This window comes from Penicillium riverlandense (assembly GCF_028828495.1).
Source record: "Penicillium riverlandense strain IBT 135883 chromosome Unknown utg000007l_segment0_segment0, whole genome shotgun sequence".
In the NCBI taxonomy this organism is placed as follows: Eukaryota; Fungi; Ascomycota; class Eurotiomycetes; order Eurotiales; family Aspergillaceae; genus Penicillium; species Penicillium riverlandense.
Genome location: NW_026643198.1, coordinates 831,503 through 850,718, shown reverse-complemented (window position 1 = coordinate 850,718; position 19,216 = coordinate 831,503). Strand labels below are relative to the sequence as shown.

The following is a 19,216-nucleotide window of genomic DNA, read 5'->3' as shown; positions in this document are numbered from 1 at the left end:
GAACAAAAGCCGATCTGCTCTATCTGTGTTCGCTGCTCTCAGTGTCCTTTTCCCTCTTGCCTGCTCTTTAGCACTCTCGTTCCTTGATTACTTTACAAGCCTGACTCGTTTACAATCATTATCTTCATGTCATCCGTCCCTCTTTTCAACCTACTGTCTAATTATTACATATACCATACACACATGCTCTCTGCCTGTCTCTGTGCCGACCCAGGGCCAAAAAGTCGTTTTCCTTGTGTTCGTGTCGTCACCAATTTCTTGACTGTCTTCATATCTTATCTATCGGGGTTGCGCATTGTCCAGGGACGGAGTTTTCTGCAAAAACAAATTACCTTGTTTTTGGTGCTTGTACAGCTTTTTTTTATAACGTCTTTTCTCATTTACTTCTTTTCTACTATTTCCTTTCAATTCGATCATGTACACCCTCTCTTGTATATGTGTATTTCCTTGGGGGTCTTTATCTGACTGTCAGACACCTTGTTTCTCGTCTCCCTCTAGTTCCTGACTCAACAATCCACTAGCCAGCCCTGTGTGGTTCTCTTCATTTCTAGCATGTGTTCCTAACCCTAGCTTGTCGGTAGTTGTCTGACGATTTGAATGAGACAGCTAAACTACGTTGGACTCATTTACAGAAGCAGTGAGAAATTGATAATAAAAGGCATGAATCATCTCATAATCACATTTCCACATCCCTTCCCCCGACCCAATTCCCCGATTCCTAACTCCACGGCCATGAAAAAACAATTACGAGGTATCTTGGATGGGACTCTCTCAATCGCAAGACGGACAATGGATGCAGGGTTCGACACAACCCTCTATTACGCGGAAGGACTCTGTCTAGTCCCAATATGTCATTGCACCTGATGGAAAATCAAGTGAGAATCGCACGCAGGTTCCGACAGTCGACGAAATAGCTTAGTAGGAGCCTGATGGTAACAATATGTTAGCGTTGCTGCAGTAAGAATGAGATAAAAGATTGACGTACGGCCAAACATGCACCATTTTTCGGCCAGTCGACCACACTGGGGGTTGAGGCATTTGGTAACGCCGGGTTCGATCCCTTCAGGTTGCTCGAAGGGGATGCAAAGCGACTTGGCACCCATGCTGGGGGCCTTGGAGTCCTCGGCCTCGCCAGAGTCTTCCTCTGCCTTACGGGCACTCATATCCTTGATCTGATCCTCGCACTTCTCAGTTCCGCAGAAGGGAATCAGAAGGAGGTTCTTCTCATTCAGCGCAGGGGTGAACATCTCCCAGTCGGTGATCTGCTTGCGGTGAGCGCGGAACTCTGCATCAGCGCGCTTGTACAGATCGGACTGGATAGTTTCCAGCAGAGCAGGGACCGCGGTCGCCAGTTCGGGGATAGGGATCGTGCTCTTGCCCTCCTTTCCGAGGATATCACGGCGCGCAGCGGTGACGAAGTGGCCAGCCGACTCGCCGGGGCCGAACTCCAGGCGCAGGGGCACACCGCGCAGCTCGTACTGGTTGAACTTCCAGCCGGGGGAGTTGCTGCTCTTGTCGCTGAGGACACGGACACCGGCCGCCTCGAGAACGGCAACGAGGCCATCCACCTCGGCATAAAGCTTCTGGCGTTCCTCCTCGGTCGTCTTTGCCGTGATGCCGACGGGGATGATCATGGTCTGGACCTCCGCCACGCGAGGAGGCAGGACCAAGCCGTGATTGTCGCTGTGTATCATGACCATGACACCAATCGTACGGGTCGACAGACCCCAGGAGTTCTGCCAGACGTGCAGAGGGGGCTTCTGCTCGCCGGGCTTAGCAGAGGGGTCTTCAACAGTGATGCCGAACATGCGTGAGAAGTTAGTTCCTAAGCCGTGGGAGGTGCCGCCTTGGATACCACGACCAGTGGCGGGGATGTAGCCTATAGACAAGTTAGTTCGACGCCTCTTATTCTGTTCAAGGGTAAATAATTTCCTTCAACTGTTGTCGTGTAAAGCCCTCCTGCAAATTTCTCTTTGTCGGTCTTCTGGCCCTTGACGACGGGAACAGCGAGGAGCTCCTCATAGATCAGCGCGTAGTAGTCGAGGATCTGCTGAACCTCCTGCCGAGCAGCTTGCTCAGTCAGATGGGCCGTGTGACCTTCCTGCCACAGGAACTCGCGGGTTCGCAGGAAGGGCTGGGGGTGCTTGAACTCCCAGCGCACCACCGAGTTCCACTGGTTCAGCTTCAATGGCAGGTCTCTGTGACTTCTAATCCATTTGGCATAGTAGGGGTACATGACCGTCTCCGAGGTGGGACGGATGGCAATCTTCTTCTCAAGAGGGGTCGAACCACTGCATCAGTTTGTTGTCAGTATAATGACCCTCACACGGATGAAAAAAGAGATCCATACGCATGCGTGACCCATGCAACCTCAGCAGCGAAACCCTCAATGTGATCCTTCTCCTTCTGCAGCACATCCTCCGACACGAACAGAGGAAAAGAACAATTCTTGACCCCCATCTTTTTGATCCTCAAATTAAACCATGACTGAATCTCCTCCCAGATGAAGTAGGAAGCGGGCTGGAGCAAATTAGCCGAATGGTTCTCTCTCTGGCCAAGAACGATAACACACCTTCAGGATGAAGCAGCCCGAGACGTCATAATAATCCAGCATGTCGCCTTTCGTGAGTACCTTCATATGGAGATCAGTTTATGCGCCTGTCAAGCTAGCGACATGAGATTACCTGTTGGTACCAGCTAGGGAAATCCTCGCTCTTGGAGGCATCAATACCGATCAAGGCAGCATTTTCAATCTTCTTCTTGGCAGGCTTGGTGGTGGCCTTCTTGGACTCATCCTTGCCAATGCCCTTTTCCTTCTTGGCCGCCTTGCCCGCCTTATCAGCAGCCAGCTTCGCGGCCTTTGCAGCCTTTTTGGCAGCGTTCTTGGACTCGCCCTGAGGCTCGGCAGGGTTCTCCGAGCGGTCCGGCAGGGAGATGGGCGCAGCGTCGGCAGGGACAGAGGCGTCGGTAGTCTGGCTAGCCATGGTGAGGGCGAGGTGTGGTGCGAAGCAGGTGAACAAACAGGGTGACTCCCCGTTTGAGAAATAAATGTGGGATAAAACAAATGGGCCTCACCGCCCGGGCAAAAATCACCCCCCATTATTTCCCCCCCAAACCGAAAGCACAGCTCGGCCATCACACACTCTCGCTACACTTCCGTCATGGCTGGCATCTTTGAGGCTCCGCGGAATGCGGATACTCTCTGTGAGTTCCTCTTTCCCCTTAAACCCTTGCAGCATTGGACTAACATCTCTCGCACACAGTCTTGGGTGGACAGAAAATCACTGGCGCCGATGTTCGCGAGCAAAATGGTATGTGGGATGAGTGTCGAGCTTCTGTGGTGGGTTTGAATGCTAATCTCTTTGCAGTCCTCGCGACCCAGGCCATTTCCAATGTCATCAAGAGCTCCTTCGGTCCCTCGGGTCTGGACAAGATGATGGTGGATGACATTGGTGTATGAACACCACAACACCCCGCAGAGCTTCGAATCGGTATCTGACTATTGCTAGGATGTGACTGTGACGAACGATGGCGCTACGATTCTGTCTTTACTGGATATTGAGCACCCTGCGGGCAAGATTCTGGTGGACTTGGCGCAGCAGCAGGATAAGGAGGTACGAGGGACAATCTACGCCTGTCTAGAGAGTCGAGTTGCTAATCTTTAGTAGGTCGGAGATGGTACCACCTCCGTCGTCCTCATTGCTGCCGAGCTTCTGCGAAGGGGGAATGAGCTGATGAAGAACCGGATACACCCCACCACGATCATCAACGGGTACAGGCTGGCTCTGCGGGAGGCTGTGAAATATATGAACGAGAACGTCGCGACCAAGGTGGAGAACTTGGGCAAGGACAGCTTGATTAACATTGCGAAGACGTCCATGTCGAGTAAGATCATTGGTTCCGATCCCGATTTCTTCGCGAACCTTTGTGTGGACGCGATGCTACTGGTGAAGACGACCAACCAGAGGAATGAGACCAAGTACCCGGTCAAGGCTGTGAACCTGCTCAAGGCTCACGGTAAGAGTGGAACTGAGTCGGTTCTGGTCAATGGCTATGCCCTGAACTGCACGGTTGCCTCCCAGGCCATGAAGACCCGTATTCCCGATGCCAAGATCGCCTGTCTGGACATAAACCTGCAAAAGGAGCGGATGAAGCTTGGCGTTCAGATCACCGTTGAAGACCCTGATCAGCTGGAGAAGATTCGCGAGCGGGAGGCCGGTATTGTCTTGGAGCGGGTGGAGATGATCCTCAAGTCCGGTGCCAACGTCGTGTTCACGACCAAGGGTATCGATGACATGGTTCTCAAGTTGTTCGTTGAGCGGGGCGCGATGGCTGTCCGCCGCTGCAAGAAGGAGGACCTGCGACGCATCGCCAAGGCCACAGGTGCCACTCTGGTCAGCACTCTGTCCGACCTCAACGGAGATGAGAAATTCGAGTCGTCATACTTGGGCCACGCCGAGGAAGTCGTGCAAGAACGGATCTCTGATGACGAGTGTATTCTTGTCAAGGGAACCAAGGTCCACACTTCGGCCTCGATCATCCTTCGGGGCGCTAATGAGTTCAGCTTGGACGAGATGGAACGCTCTGTCCACGACTCTCTGTGCGCTATTAAGCGGACCCTGGAGAGCGGAAGCATCGTGCCTGGAGGTGGTGCCGTGGAAACAGCTCTTCACATCTATCTGGAGGAATTCGCAGTCACAGTAGTAAGTTTCTCTCCCAATTCTTCTCTGATGTCTCATTTCTAACTTGTTCCTCTACAGGGCTCTCGCGAGCAGCTCGCCATCGGCGAATTCGCCCAGTCTCTCCTCATCATCCCCAAGACCCTCGCTGTCAACGCAGCCAAGGACTCGTCCGAGCTAGTTGCCCAGCTCCGTGTTCGCCACGCCCTATCACAGCGTGCGCAGGAGGGCGATGTCAACGAGGAAGAAAAGGCCATCGCCAAGAAGAAGACCTACCGCAACTACGGCTTGGACCTAATGAAGGGCCGCGTCCACGACACCTTGAAGGCCGGTGTCCTTGAGCCCAGCATGAGCAAGATCAAGCAGCTCAAGAGTGCCGTCGAGGCCTGCATTGCCATCATGCGCATTGACACGATGATCAAGCTGGACCCGGAGCAGAAGCAGGATGATGGCCATGGCCATTAGGGCTACTGTGCTTTGTGAATTCCCCAGCTAGAAAAAAAATGATAATTCGATGTTTCATAGAAATGGACCTGGGCGGTGGTTTTCCACTGCATCTGTACGTACAGACTGCATTTTGCACCTCATAGAACTTCAGTAGGCCGTGAGCTGGCTCCTCTATACAAGAATATATCCACACAATGCCAATCAAATCACCCTCGCTTCTCCGCCATCAGTCGCCGATACTCCTCGACAATAGTCCTTCTCTCCCCAGCCAATTCCTCCCGACGCCTCAAACTCCCCACCGCAGCAGGCACATTCGCAACATCGACCTTTGCCCCGCCGCGCACCTTGAATATCTCCCTCGGCTTCGTCAGCTGCGGCGGCGCCTGCACAACATCAAACGGATTGGCCTTGCGCTCGCGGTCCCGTTTCTTCAGCTTCGCCCATGGATCCGGGTCATCATCGTCGCTGACATGGCCCCCCATCTCATCATTCCTGCCCTTCTTTTTCTTTTTCCCAGCAGCAGCAGCAGCCTTCTTCTTCGCCTTCCCCGCCCCAGCCTCAGTCTCCCACTCCTTCCATAACCGCAACTCATCCTCCATCTCCGTCTCGCGTTCTTCTCTCTCGGCCTGCTCGCGCTCCCGGATCCGCGCGTCCTCCTCGCGCCACCCCTGCTGGAGCCGCCGTAAATGTTTCTCGTGTCTCGTCTGTCGGTCCTCGCGCATCTTGCCAACTCCAGGGGCGGTTGATTTTTTCATAGCAGACAGCGGGAGCGTGCGGTCTACCCGCGCCGCGAAATCGGAGAGCTTTTCACCGGGTAGGATCTTGGGCATTTCCTGCGCCGACTCGGTGTCTTTTGTCTTTTTGTTGTTGTCGGCTTCAAATTTGGTATCCTCTCGCTTTCGCTTCTTGTTGTTTCCTTCGGAGCCGTCGGTATTGTCTTTCTTTTGTTGTTGTCGTTGCTGTTTCTTCCCTGTATCTAGCCCGGACGGCGTGCGCTGACCGGTCGTTTGGAATTGCATGAGTCGACGGAAGGCTTTTGGGGTATCATCTGCCAAGTCATTTTGGCGCTGGCTCTTTGATTTTTTGATTTTTTGGTGTTCTCCGAGGTTTCCTCTGGCTGCTTCTTCTGCTGCGTCTGCTTATTCTTTCCTGGCCCGCCTTTCTTCAATTTCGGGTCGCGCACGGGAAGAGGTTTGGCGAGCTCCGATGGTGGGAGGTTGAAGGTTCTGCAGATTGATTTGGATTATTAGTATTAACTTGGAGACTATCAATCGCCTTTGACTCACGTCTCATCATTCTGGCGGCGCTTGTGCTTGTGAGGCATGGTGGGTGTGGTTGGGGGATGGAGGTCGGAGGTTTGAGTTGCGCAACTTTTTTTTCTTGGGGCGAGCGGTATCTTATCAGCCAGCCAACCATGGGCAACAACACTATATTCTACCAGTCAAGACCTCGATAAACAATTCGACTCAAAAACATCTATTCAATCCAAACTCCTGGCCCTAGTAACACCTCGCTGGATTCGAAAACACGCAAATGCAATCCATACAAGCCGAAGCAGACAAAATGCAGCAACAAAACAGGTATGCCACGCTAACAAGACACAGTACCCTCCGAAGCGCCAGACAATGCTCACAGGAAATCAAACAGAAATACCTCGAAAAGTGCTAGAAAAAACAGACAGAAACATGGCGGAAACTATTCGTCCTCGTCGTCGTAGGGATCTACCGTAGCCGCCCAGCCACACTGCCAGCGTCGACCCTCTCCTTCGCCATTAGTCCGAAGCTCGCGAGCCTCGGGGCCTTCACGCCAGCATCGCGCACTGTAATCATCGCTCACGGTGATAAGCTCTCCGTCAGCCGTCCACGAGGTCCCAGTGACTTCTTTCTGGTGGCCTTCGACCAGCGAAGTGCCAGACTGATAGATTGGGATGGTGTCCTCTAGTCGTCCGGAGAGGCCAACTCGAGAATTGGTGCGGCGAAGGCCAGACCGAGTTGAGAAAAGAGAAGGCTGGCGCGGAGGGTCGTCCGCTGGCTTTTGAACAGGCGAATCCAGGTACCGCTCATCGGTGGGGAAGAGCATAGCGCAATGATCGCTACTGCCGACAGCCAGCATCTCCGGACGGTCATTGGCCGCCTTGCGCATAGCGAGCTTGACGTAGAAGGAAGAAACTTGGAGACGTGGGTGGCGGAAGCCATACAGAGGTCCGAGGCCATCTTTATCAGCGCCTCCTGTACGCCGCGGACGGTTGTTGTTTAATGAGAGCTCAGGCGCATGTCCCAGCACCAGATGCGAAGTCGCGTATGCATAAACTGTGCCATCACGACAAAGCGTGTACAGTCTCGCCCCATCGCCACCGAACGCCATCGAAGTAAGACCAAACCGACGATATTTGACATGGCTGTCCGGCTCCCGAGTGGTAGACAGAGGAAGGACGGGTCGACCGCGCCGGTTGTTATGCGCCGTACGCAAATCCCACAGCCTCACACTCGCACTGGCCTCTGACGCAGTAACAAAGAGGTTTTCACGGCCAGAAGGCAGAAAGGCCAGAGAGGTGACCGTGATATCAGAGCGGCCAAATGGAGGCGGGTCATTTTTGTCCAAGGTCTGATTCTGGGGAGTGGAATAGGAGTGGGCTCCATGGATCGTATTCAGGACATGAGGATAGGTCACCTTTGGAGCTGTAGCCATGGCAGAATGATCACCCTCGGATTCCAGGGAGCACTGGACTTGCAACGAAGGTCGCTCAACCCCTTTGCAACGAAGGTCCCAGATGTTGACATTACCGTCCCGACTGCATGTCGCAAGAACCTTGTTGTTTGCAGCTGGCTGGAACTGGACCCGTTTCACAGATGAGACATGGTTCGATAAGCAGTAGATAGGTTGTTGCGTGGTCATATCAATGACCAAAGATGTTTGGTCTCCAGAGGCGGTCGCCAACAGCATATCATCCGACGAGAATTCAAGGTCCATGACTGAATTCATGTGAGGACGAAAACCCAGGTACGCCTCAGAAAAGCCGCGCTCGTCATCTTTGGACGAATCTAACAACCGAATGCCGCCTTCCTCATCACCCACTGCAACCAGCGAATTGGCTGTCATCAGTGTCAGCAGTCAGTCGTACATAACAGGGCTGACAAGAACTTACTGTTGCATGAAGCATTGCAGAATGGGAGGGCCAATGATCCTTCGTTAGCATAGCTCGCGCACGAGTGACGATCCTCCGGTCGCGAGTAAAAATTCGATGTTAAGTCTTGCCAGCCTGGAAGAATGTGAGATTGAGATGTAGTACGGATCGAATTGGACACCAACCAGCTCCCGAGTTGGATCGTATGGTCACCCGGTTTGCGCGTGTGCCTAGCACGCTTCGCATATACAGGGCACCGGATGTCTGCAGTGCTCGTGATCGGCTAACAGGTGAAACCGGCCGAGGAAGCTTTGGAGGGCTTGGAGGGGTTTGAGCCAGTTGACGACCCCGCGAAGCCACACCGAAGTCTGGAATTAAAGCCTTATGTTCATTTTCATCTCCGGTTGGGGACATCAAACGAACTTTCTTCAAAGGCGACGACTGCAAAGGAGAGGCCGTTGAGGAGAACGAATGCTTTCTTTTCCTGTTAGGAGTTCGCGGCAAATCTGGCACGCCATTCTGGGGACTCCTAGTGCTGCTGGCCTTGGACGTTCTAGTAAATGCTGGACCCAACCGGTTGACTGCGGGGGAATTCAGAGTCCTCAAGGCTTGGCGATTGGTCTTAACGCTGCTCGCATTATTGCCACTATTCAGCAGAGACCGAGGAGTAAAAAACTTCCTAAAGGACCGGGGGGTGACCGGGGGTGGTTTCCTGAGCTTCCGTCGAGTACCAGCATCGGACACTACTGAGGGCGGGGACGATGGGAGCTCCTGGGCCGGAGGGGGGATAGGTTCAGAGCGTGGTACTTCGGGGAGACCGGAGACCAGGTCCATGGTGAGCCTCAAAGCAACAAAGAGTGACTGGAGGTGGGATGCATGGGAATGAGAGTGTGAAAAAAAGGGACCCGGCCAGGAGGGCGGAGTTGCAGCACGTCGCGAGTCCAGGGCGTGTTCGTGTCTTGACGCGGGAAGGGCCCATTAAGGCGCGGATCGGCCATCATGCAAATATTTACCCACCGCTTGGTTCACCGCCTACCCGCCCATCGGACCGGCAGATTTTTGATTTTCATTTTTTTTTTTTTACTTTGGTCCGCAAGACAATCCACGCATCGGCCTCGCCTGCTCATTATGGCGCCGATCAAGCGGAAGGGGAATGCCCCCGAGGAAACGGCTACTCGACAGCCCCAGAAGCGCGCTAAAGTGGGTGCCGATGAGCGCAAAAAAGATCAGAAGAAAGAGAAAGATGCCCTGGCCCCGAAAGCTTCGGAACTGTCTGTGCTGCGGGAGGATGAACCATCATTTCCCCGTGGTGGTGGCAGCGTCCTGACGCCATTGGAGCGCAAGCAAATCCAGATTCAGGCGACCAAGGATGTCCTGTTTGAACAGAAGGGACCGAAAGGACCGAAGAAACCGGCCGGTGGAGTCGAAGATGCCGACGAGGACGACGTCGAAATGGAAGACGCAGAGGATACTGCGCCTACTACGAAAAAGTCGCGGAAGAAGAAGACAAAGGGAAAGAAGGATGCTGACCAGGAGCCCGCTGAGAAGGAGGATGTTCGCATTGAGGGTCTGACCTTTAAGGTATGAGAATTTTGTTCCAATGGCAGCCTGGACTAGCCATGCTTACTATTTTTTCGCAGCGCATTGTGCCCGGATCTATGATTCTTGGTCAAGTGTCGAGTATCAATGCCCACGATATCGCCCTGTCCCTTCCCAACAATCTCACTGGCTACGTCCCTCTCACCGCGGTCTCGAAGGGCATCGAACAAAAGATTGAGAAGATGCTTAACGACGAGGAGGGCGATGACGAGGAAGAAAGCTCAGATGAGGATTCCTTGGAACTGAAAGACTATTTCTACCTGGGTCAATATTTGCGAGCATTCGTGGTGTCCGCCGGTAGCAACACCAATGAGACTAGCGGCAAAAGCAAGAAACGCATTGAACTGTCGGTTGATCCCAGACAAGCCAACACGGGTCTCTCTAAATCCGACCTGGTTGCGAACTCGGCGGTCCAAGCATCCGTCGTCAGTGTGGAGGATCACGGTCTGGTCATGGACCTTGGCATCGAAGGCTCCGACTTGAAGGGCTTCATGTCCTCCAAAGAAGGCGACCCTCGAATTGAGTATTCGAGCATCAAGGAAGGATCCGTGTTCCTGTGTATGATCACAGGCCAGAACACCAGTGGCAATGTTGTCAAACTGTCTGCCAATCTCCAATCTTCCGCCTCGATCAAGAAATCTCACTATCTCGCCTCCGCCCCTACCATCGCTTCTTTCCTTCCGGGTGTTGCTGCTGAGATTCTTTTGACTGAGGTTTCTTCACATGGAATGGCTGGAAAGATCATGGGCATGCTGGACACCACGGTTGACTTGGTTCACTCTGGCGCCAACGCTGGCAAGGATGATTTGGAGAAGAAGTTCAAGATTGGTGCCAAGCTGAAGGCCCGTATCGTTTCCACTTTCCCATCCGCGGAGCCATTCAAGGTTGGGTTTTCGATGCTCGACCACGTTCTCAAGCTGTCGCCGGATGCTCATGGCCCTGGTTCGTCCGATGATGCACCAGCTATCTCGGCAATCGTTTCCGAGGCCAAGGTCGTGAAGGTCGACTCTGGACTTGGTGTCTATGTTCAGCTCAATGGAACGGGTCACCTTGGTTTTGTCCACATTTCTAGGCTATCAGACGGCAAGGTCGACTCTATCTCCGCTGATTCAGGCCCGTACAGCGTTGGGTCTTCCCACGAGGCCAGAATCGTCGGGTACAACATGCTCGATAACCTCTACCTCCTGTCATTCGAAAAGACTGTCATCGAACAGCCCTTCCTTCGCATTGAGGATGTCACCGTTGGCGCGACTGTGAAAGGAAAGGTAGAGAAGATTTTGATTGGTCCTACCGGAATGGATGGATTGATTGTTGGTCTGGCAGATGGGATTAGCGGACTTGTGCCTTCTATGCACTTTGCAGATACCCAGCTTCAGTTCCCAGAGAAGAAGTTCCGCGACGGCATGAAAATCTCGGCCCGAATTTTGTCAGTCAACTTGGAGAAGCGCCAGATTCGCTTGACCCTGAAGAAGAGCTTGCTCAACAGCGAGTCTGCCATCTGGAAGGACTACGAAGGCATTGTTGCTGGGTCTCAATCCCCTGGAACCATCGTCAACCTTCAGGCACACGGTGCTGTTGTCCAATTCTATGGCTCTATTCGCGGCTTCCTGCCCGTGTCGGAGATGAGCGAGGCTTACATCAAAGATCCAGCCCAGCATTTCAAACTGGGTCAAGTGGTCAATGTTCATGCACTCAGTGTGGACGCATCAACGGGCAGACTTACTGTGTCGTGTAAGGATCCCTCGACATTCACTGAGAAGTACCGCAAGGCCTTTGAAGATATCCACCCCGGTCTCCTAGTTACCGGAACAGTGTTTGAAAAGTCCACCGACGACGTCCTGCTTAAGCTCGACGACTCAGGACTGGTCGCTCGTCTGGACGCTCAGCATATCATCGATGGGTCTCCGTCCAAGCAGAGCTCTACTCTCTCCAAAATTCGAGTCGGACAAAAGCTGAACGATCTTCTGGTTCTCGATATCCAGCGTTCCCGCCGTCTCATCAGAGTGTCTGGCAGAGCCAGCCTGAAGAAGGCCTCCAAGGGCAAGACCATGCCCAGCCAGTTTGATCAACTACAGGAGGGTTCCGCAGTCACGGGTTTTGTCCGGAATATCACTCCCGCTGGTGTGTTTGTTGAGTTCCTCGGTGAACTCAATGGTCTGGTCCCGAAGCGTCTCATCGAAGATGCCAACCTCTCGCAACCCCAGTTCGGCCTGTCGAAGGGACAAACTGTCTCTGTGACAGTCCACTCCGTGGAACCTGACTTGCAGCGTTTCATTTTGAGCATGAAGCCTGTTGAGGCCTCTCATGCAGGCCCTAAGCAAAAGGCTGCCCCTGCCGACGATGTCGTCGCAAACCCCGTTGACGACAATATCAAGGCCATGTCTGACTTCACCTTCGGGCGGATCGTCAAGTGCAAGATTGCTTCCATCAAGGCCACTCAAGTCAACGTCCAATTGGCAGACAACATCCAAGGTCGGATTGACGTTTCCGAGGTCTTCGACAACTGGGAGGATCTCAAGGATCGGAAACAGCCTCTTCGATTCTTCCGTCCCAAGCAGGAACTCTCTGCCCGGATCCTGGGCATTCACGATGCTCGCAACCACAAGTTCTTGCCTGTCAGCCATCGCACCGGGAAATACCCAGTGTTCGAGCTCACGCTCAAGCCGAGCTTCTTGAAAGCAGCCAACCCAGCTCCGCTGAACCTGGAGCAGGTTCAAGTCGGCTCGTCCTGGATGGGCTTCGTCAATAATGTTGCCGATGACTGTCTCTGGATCAACCTAACCCCCAACGTGCGAGGCAGACTTCGTTTCATGGATGCATCTGATGACCTCTCTCTGTTGACGGATGTGGAGAAGAACTTCCCCATTGGATCTGCACTCAAGGTCCAGGTTACTGCTGTTAACCCTGAAAAGGGCCACCTTGATCTTTCCGCCCGCCAAGGCTTCGACAAGCTCGCCTTTGGAGATATCTCCGTCGGCATGATCTTGCCTGGAAGAGTTACCAAGGTCACCGAGCGCCAGGTGCTCTTGCAGCTCGGTGAGGGGCTTGTCGGTGCCGTCAATATGATTGACCTGGCCGACGACTACTCCAAGGCTAATCCGACGGTCTACCACAAGAACGAGGTGCTTCGCGCTTGTGTGGTTGCCGTTGATAACTCAAGCAAGAAGATTGCTTTGTCGCTCCGGCCTTCCAAGGTTCTCAGCTCGTCGATGCCAATCCAGGACCGCGAAATCACATCCATAAAGGATCTGAAAGCCAACGATGTCGTCAGAGGCTTCGTGAAGAAGATTGCAGACTCTGGTCTCTTTGTTACCGTGGGCAACGACGTGACTGCCTACGTTCGCGTGTCCGAGCTTTCGGATTCATATCTCAAGGAATGGAAGGATTCCTTCCAGGTGGACCAGCTGGTCAAGGGCCGGGTCACTCTGGTTAACCCAGAGCAGGGCAAGCTGCAGATCAGCCTGAAGGAGTCTGTGCTGGACCCCAACTACAAGACTCCGGTCCGGCTTGAAGACCTCAAGGTGGGCCAGGTGGTGACGGGCAAAATCCGCAAGGTCGAGGAATTCGGTGCATTCATTGTCATTGACCGCTCCGCTAATATCAGCGGTCTCTGCCACCGCAGCGAAATGGCTGAGAAGCGCGTTGAAGATGCCCGGACCTTGTATGACGAAGGCGACGCCGTGAAAGCCAAGATCATTAAGATTGATCGCGAGCAGAACAAGATCTCGTTCTCGCTCAAGGCCTCCCACTTCCAAGATGAGGATGATGAGGAGATTGACAGCGAGGACGAAGAAGATGGTGTGCGCATTGACGGCCTTGGCAATGTCGAGGTCGGAGACAGCGACGACGAAGACGAGGATGATGATGACGATGTGTCTATGGGAGGACTCGATTTGGAAGACGACAGTGACGAGGAAGGCTCGGACAGCGACGAAGATGTGCCGATGAAAGACAGCAAGCCCACCAAAACTGGAGGACTCGGTGCGGCTGGCTTTGACTGGAGCGGCAACGTCCAAAATGACGAGGCTCAGGCCGCCGCCTCAGACAGTGACGAGGAGCAGACGAAGAAAAAGAAGAAGAACCGCAAGCCCGAGATTCAAGTCGACCGCACCGGCGATCTTGATGCCAACGGCCCACAGTCTGTCGCGGATTACGAGCGTCTTCTTCTGGGTGAGCCTGACTCGTCTCTTCTGTGGCTGCAGTACATGGCCTTCCAGCTGGAACTGGGCGAAGTCGAAAAGGCCCGGGCCATTGCCGAGCGTGCGCTGCGCACCATCACTATGGGCCAGGATGCCGAGAAGCTCAATGTGTGGGTTGCCCTGCTGAACTTGGAGAACACCTATGGCAATGACGACAGCCTCGAGGACGTCTTCAAGCGCGCGTGCCAATACAACGAACCGCAGGAGATTTACGAGCGGATGATCAGCATCTACATCCAGTCCGGCAAGAACGAGGTATGCACCGACCTGCTTCTCCCCGCAACCCAGTTCGCTACGGAATTCATTGCTAACAACCATTCTCTACAGAAAGCAGATGAGCTCTTCGGAGCAGCTCTCAAGAAGAAGATCTGCACCCAATCCCCCAAGGTCTTCCTCAACTTCGCCACCTTCCTCTTCGACACCATGGCCGCACCGCAGCGTGGCCGGGCTCTTCTGCCGCGCGCCATCCAGTCCCTGCCAAAGCACACTCACGTCGAGACGACCACCAAGTTCGGACAACTGGAGTTCCGCTCCCCGAACGGCGACGTGGAGCGCGGCCGCACGGTGTTCGAGGGCCTGCTATCCTCGTTCCCCAAGCGCATTGACCTGTGGAACGTGCTTCTAGACCTAGAGATCAAGGCCGGCGATGCGGAGCAGGTACGCCGGCTGTTTGAGCGGGTCCTTGGCCTACAGAGCGGCAAGAAGGGTGGCGCCGTTAGCGTAGACGAAAGCAAGAAGCTCAAGCCCAAGCAGGCTCGATTCCTGTTCAAGAAGTGGCTGGCCTTTGAGGAGAAGCGGGCTGCTGCCGGGGAGGGAGATGAGAAGATGGTCGAGGAGATCAAGGCGCGCGCTGCGGCCTATGTCAAATCTCTGCAGAAGGAGGAGGATGAGTGAGTGGCTCTTGGGTTGCTACTATCCGACCATACCAAAAAAAACGTGGGTGTTTCTGGCCGTTGCATGTACATAGTCCCTTAGCATATATTTTCTTCTTCTTTCGTTATCTTCCCCGTTTCCTCCTGCAGTAGTTAAAAATACAAATGATCGCTGACCCTATCCGACCACCGCAGTCCATCACACGCAGACTTGGTTTGTCCCTGAGGGTTTGGCCGGTCACGTTCCATGGGCCCTAGCCTATCAGGACCAACAGCGTCGAAGCATGCTTCGCCGGGTAGATCGTAGACCATGGATAAACCCAAGAAAGAAGACGGACGGGAAAACATCATAAAAATGGCGCTGTATTCTTTTCCTCAGCATCACCATGGCGCCGACCGTGCAGCAGTTACCGCCGCAGGGCTCGTCGTCGACGACTTGTCTGCTAGAGTTTCCCTTTGACACTTATACAGACGTCGTCGAGGAACATACCCCAGAACGAGAGGAGGAGGAGGGGCAACCTGCCACTCGATGGCGGGAGGCTGGGACTCCCTCCCTCGAGTTTGGATACAAGGATGAGCCGCCATTGGGGGAGGTTCCCTCGCGGTGGTCTCGATGGAGGCGGTATCTGGGCCGCGCATGCCGCGTCTTCTTCGTTTTGCTGTGAGTACCTAACTACTTCCCTTCCTGCACCTCCTCGCAGGAGAGAAAATAAAAATGCTACATAGCTAACAGTGCAATGATCAGAGGCATCATCCAGTTCATCTCTCTCGTCTGCGGCATTGTCCTCAGCTTCTTCCCAGACGAATACGACCGCGCCGCGCAGAACTGGAAGTATCTCGACGACGGCCATATCGTGGAGGATATCTCGCACTGGCCGACCGATATCTCGCGGGACGTCATTCCCGTGGCGTGCCACTCGCACAACGACTACTGGCGGCGAGTCCCTCTGTACTCCGCCCTGCAAGCGGGCTGCATCGGCGTCGAGGCAGACGTGTGGTCCTTCGACGACGACGAGCTATACGTCGGCCACACGCGGTCCTCGCTGACCTCGCGCCGCACCCTGCGGTCGATGTACATCGACCCGCTGGTCACGATTCTCGAGCACCAGAACCCCGTCAACAGGTTCCAGTCGCGAGTCGGCCGCCGTCCGCTGAACGGCGTCTTCGATACAGATCCGTCCCAAACGTTGATCCTGCTGGTTGACTTCAAAACTGACGGCGCAGCGACCTGGCGGGCTGTCGTAAAGGAGCTCGCTCCGCTGCGCGAGCGCGGCTATCTAACCCATTTCAATGGCCACGAGGTCGTCAGTGGTCCCATCACCGTCGTCGGAACGGGAAATACGCCTTTTGATCTCGTCATGGCCAACTCGAGCTACAGGGATATTTTCTTCGACGCCCCGCTCGACAAGCTAGTCGACGACAATGGCAATAGCAATTCTACCTCGTCTGCACAAAGCCCCTCAGATACCTTCATGACACGCCGCTCTCCAGACAACGGCCAGGGCATGTCCGGCATGCCGGCCGTGATAACAGCCAACACATTCAACACCACGAACAGCTACTACGCCTCCGTCTCGTTCAAGAGCGCCATCGGCTTCCCCTGGCCATTCCATTTCACGCAGAGCCAAATGGCCCGTCTCCGGACGCAGATACGGGTCGCGCATGCGCATGGCTTGAAGGTGCGGTATTGGTCGCTGCCCAGTTGGCCGCGGAGTCTGCGTAATCATATCTGGCGCATTCTCGTGCAGGAGGGGGTTGATATGTTGAACGTTGATGATTTGGTCGCGGCCACTAAGGGGGATTGGAAGATTCGCGTTTTTGACTGGTGGCTTTGATTGATCTAGGGGTTTGTGTCCCGGTCTTTTTCAATGGATGATGAATGATCTTACTGCTCGGGAATGATCTCCTTTGTTTCTTGCCGTTATTTGGTTTTGGCGTCCTTGATCTGCGTCTTTTTTTTTTCTCTTTGATACCCGTGATACCTTGGGTTTATTTTACGATAGACTACGAAATTGAATAGAATGATCTTCTTATGCCCAAAGGCATCCATGATGCGATGGTGTGATGAAATTGAAAGTGAAATTGCTGCAATACATGCACACATGTCCTCGTTACCCATCCCAATCACCGTCGTCGGCCAGCACTTGGCACTCAGGGATTATATTAGACTCCACGAACTCCCTCTCCAGCAAGCTAGTCCCGAAGGACGTTATGTGGCTTGCAGAGAGCAATCTTGTTGACAATGCTCCGAAATCAAAACAATTAAATGCTAGACAAAACAAAACAGAAATGCATAGGTTCACAAAGCATGGTTAGTGGAGAAAATGAGAGCCAATGCCGCTTAGAATTGGACCACGCATCGTGGGTATCATCGGATTGAGCCTTGAACACTTTTTGTTCTCAGCACAGCGCCCGCAAGAAGAGAGAGAGAGAGAGAGAGAGAGAGAGAGAGAAGAAACAACAGAGAAGAACTCATAAGCTAAATAGGGCTTCCTCGCCAAACTCGCGCGCCACAGTGCCCTCCTCGCGGAGCAGTCCGCCCAGCCAGAGCCTGGCGGTCTCGAAGTCCTTAGCGCCGAATTTGACAAGCACGAACCCGGCACGCACGCGCGCCGCGGTCCAGGTGACGTTGCCCTTTGTGCTGAGCGAGGGCTCCTGTGCGGAGGCCGGGGCAGTTGCCGACCAATTCCGGCTGCCGATGCGCGGCTGCGAGGTGAATTGGTGCATGAGGAAGGAACCGAGATCGTCGAATACAGGCCCGGACAGGATCAACGTGCCGACAACGCCGTGCGGCCGTGTCCGTTCCTGGATGATGTTCATGGGCGCCAGGCCGGCCTGCGGCGGCGGAGTGTCAACGCGGCCGGAGTGGCTGTCCCCACCGAGATCGGTGGCGGTGCCCTCCTCCTCGTCGTCGTCTTCGTCTTCATCTTCGTCGCTGTTGAGGTCTTCGTCCTCATCGTCCAGGATGACCGAATCCCGCAGCAACAGTCGGGTTTTGCCCGTCTTCTCGTCCTTGGCCCAGACCTCGTTCCGGCCCCGCCAGGAACGAAAGTTCCAGTCCTCGCCGCGAGACGTGCGGCCCTGTGTCACCCAGTCGAGCACGCACAGGCTACTCCGCTGATCGCCCTTGGCGATGGCATCCACGGTAAAGGTCTGTATCTGGGCGTAGCGGCTGTTCTGGAAGGGCACAGAGGGGTCCGGCAAGTAGCACAGGGCCGCTTGGCGGCCGATCCGGACGTCCAGGCTCTGCTGGCTCATGTCGGAGAGGTGCTCGTTGGCGGGCATTTGTTTGCGGTGGCCCTTGATAACATTGGGCATGTTGCCGCGGTTGTTGGGGTCCGTTTTGAAGATCTTCGTGCTCCCTTGCGGCGTGGTCACGACCATCCTCGTCTTCGGCTCGAGTGTGATCGACACCTCGATGTGGTCACCTGGCAGGAGCCCGCCGCCGTAGGTGAGAAGATAAAGATGCACCGGCCGGCTGGGACTCTTCGACTCCTCTGAGGCCGGTCCATGGCCATTGCTGCCCACGAATCCCGGTGCCCGCGGGACTAATTTCAACGGGTATTTGTAGGTGAGGGTGGTGAGGGTTGGGTTGGCGGGCGGGAGGAGGGACAGGACCACGGTACCCTGGCCGGGCTTCGCAATGGAAGACTCAAAGGGCGAGATGATAGGCATGGCCGGTTGTCGCATGGTTTGGAAAACGGGGTATTCTGGACCGAGGGAGGAAATCCGAGGGTTTATGAAGCGACAGTGAGAATCAGCCAAGAATGGCGCAAATGGCAACTCGTCAGGTCATGTGGCGGTCAGCAGCAGAGCAGTGCAGCATGATGCTGTGCAGAATATTCAGGATTACCCCAGAGTCGGGGCTGGCAGACCCGGTGTATATACCAAAATATGGTATCATTCATTAGTCACAAGCGGCCACGAATGGCGTAGGTATATGCGGGCTGGAGTCAATGGGCCCTTGATGCCCATGGCGTCTAGGGCGCCGAGTGGACAGACTCCGTTTCAAGCGGGGCAGCTTATGTAGCGAGCGTCCTTGGCTCCAGTGTCCACCGTTGGAATGGAGCCGATGAAGCAGTTTCTATTACGGCATTCCGTCCTGACTTGGCGGCCTCGTGATCCACGTCGACCCACGGCGTGACGGGATGCATACGGGTATTGCTGCCGTGGAATACAGGCCATCACAGCTAGGCACTCAGGCCACAAGGCAGTCAGGCACCTCCGACACGATCGCGTCCCGGACTCACATCCCCCATTCGTTATGATTGCTTCCCCCTCTTCCTCGTAGTGCTT

The 19,216-nt window shown here is 54.5% G+C and overlaps 8 protein-coding genes across 8 annotated transcripts; 4 read left to right on the top strand and 4 right to left on the bottom strand.

The window, feature by feature from the left end:
* Positions 1-983: 983 nt before the first annotated feature.
* N7474_007916 (proline--tRNA ligase) lies at positions 984-2,984 on the bottom strand (the record flags this gene model as incomplete). The annotated part of the gene is made up of 5 exons (XM_057199326.1): positions 984-1,910; positions 1,940-2,291; positions 2,351-2,520; positions 2,573-2,632; positions 2,685-2,984. Coding segments are annotated over 5 exons (1,809 nt in total), but the record flags the coding sequence as incomplete, so codon positions are not given.
* A 177-nt stretch (positions 2,985-3,161) lies between these two features.
* Positions 3,162-5,144, top strand: N7474_007915 (chaperonin-containing T-complex alpha subunit TCP1; the record flags this gene model as incomplete). The annotated part of the gene is made up of 5 exons (XM_057199325.1): positions 3,162-3,204; positions 3,264-3,454; positions 3,510-3,614; positions 3,669-4,703; positions 4,761-5,144. The coding sequence occupies 5 exons, from the start codon at positions 3,162-3,164 to the stop codon at positions 5,142-5,144; spliced, it is 1,758 nt and encodes a 585-aa protein (XP_057050026.1).
* Positions 5,145-5,332: 188 nt separating this feature from the next.
* N7474_007914 (uncharacterized protein) lies at positions 5,333-6,145 on the bottom strand (the record flags this gene model as incomplete). The annotated part of the gene is made up of 1 exon (XM_057199324.1): positions 5,333-6,145. The coding sequence occupies one exon, from the start codon at positions 6,143-6,145 to the stop codon at positions 5,333-5,335; it is 813 nt and encodes a 270-aa protein (XP_057050025.1).
* A 676-nt stretch (positions 6,146-6,821) lies between these two features.
* On the bottom strand, positions 6,822-9,084 carry N7474_007913 (WD40 repeat domain-containing protein; the record flags this gene model as incomplete). The annotated part of the gene is made up of 3 exons (XM_057199323.1): positions 6,822-8,218; positions 8,272-8,385; positions 8,436-9,084. The coding sequence occupies 3 exons, from the start codon at positions 9,082-9,084 to the stop codon at positions 6,822-6,824; spliced, it is 2,160 nt and encodes a 719-aa protein (XP_057050024.1).
* A 294-nt stretch (positions 9,085-9,378) lies between these two features.
* Positions 9,379-14,942, top strand: N7474_007912 (putative rRNA biogenesis protein RRP5; the record flags this gene model as incomplete). Its single annotated transcript, XM_057199322.1, has 2 exons — positions 9,379-9,831; positions 9,891-14,942. The coding sequence occupies 2 exons, from the start codon at positions 9,379-9,381 to the stop codon at positions 14,940-14,942; spliced, it is 5,505 nt and encodes a 1,834-aa protein (XP_057050023.1).
* A 364-nt stretch (positions 14,943-15,306) lies between these two features.
* On the top strand, positions 15,307-15,585 carry N7474_007911 (uncharacterized protein; the record flags this gene model as incomplete). The annotated part of the gene is made up of 1 exon (XM_057199321.1): positions 15,307-15,585. The coding sequence occupies one exon, from the start codon at positions 15,307-15,309 to the stop codon at positions 15,583-15,585; it is 279 nt and encodes a 92-aa protein (XP_057050022.1).
* A 72-nt stretch (positions 15,586-15,657) lies between these two features.
* On the top strand, positions 15,658-16,755 carry N7474_007910 (uncharacterized protein; the record flags this gene model as incomplete). The annotated part of the gene is made up of 1 exon (XM_057199320.1): positions 15,658-16,755. One exon carries the CDS (start codon positions 15,658-15,660, stop codon positions 16,753-16,755), a length of 1,098 nt encoding a protein of 365 aa, XP_057050021.1.
* A 637-nt stretch (positions 16,756-17,392) lies between these two features.
* Positions 17,393-18,610, bottom strand: N7474_007909 (urease accessory protein UreD; the record flags this gene model as incomplete). The annotated part of the gene is made up of 1 exon (XM_057199319.1): positions 17,393-18,610. The coding sequence occupies one exon, from the start codon at positions 18,608-18,610 to the stop codon at positions 17,393-17,395; it is 1,218 nt and encodes a 405-aa protein (XP_057050020.1).
* Positions 18,611-19,216: the final 606 nt, after the last annotated feature.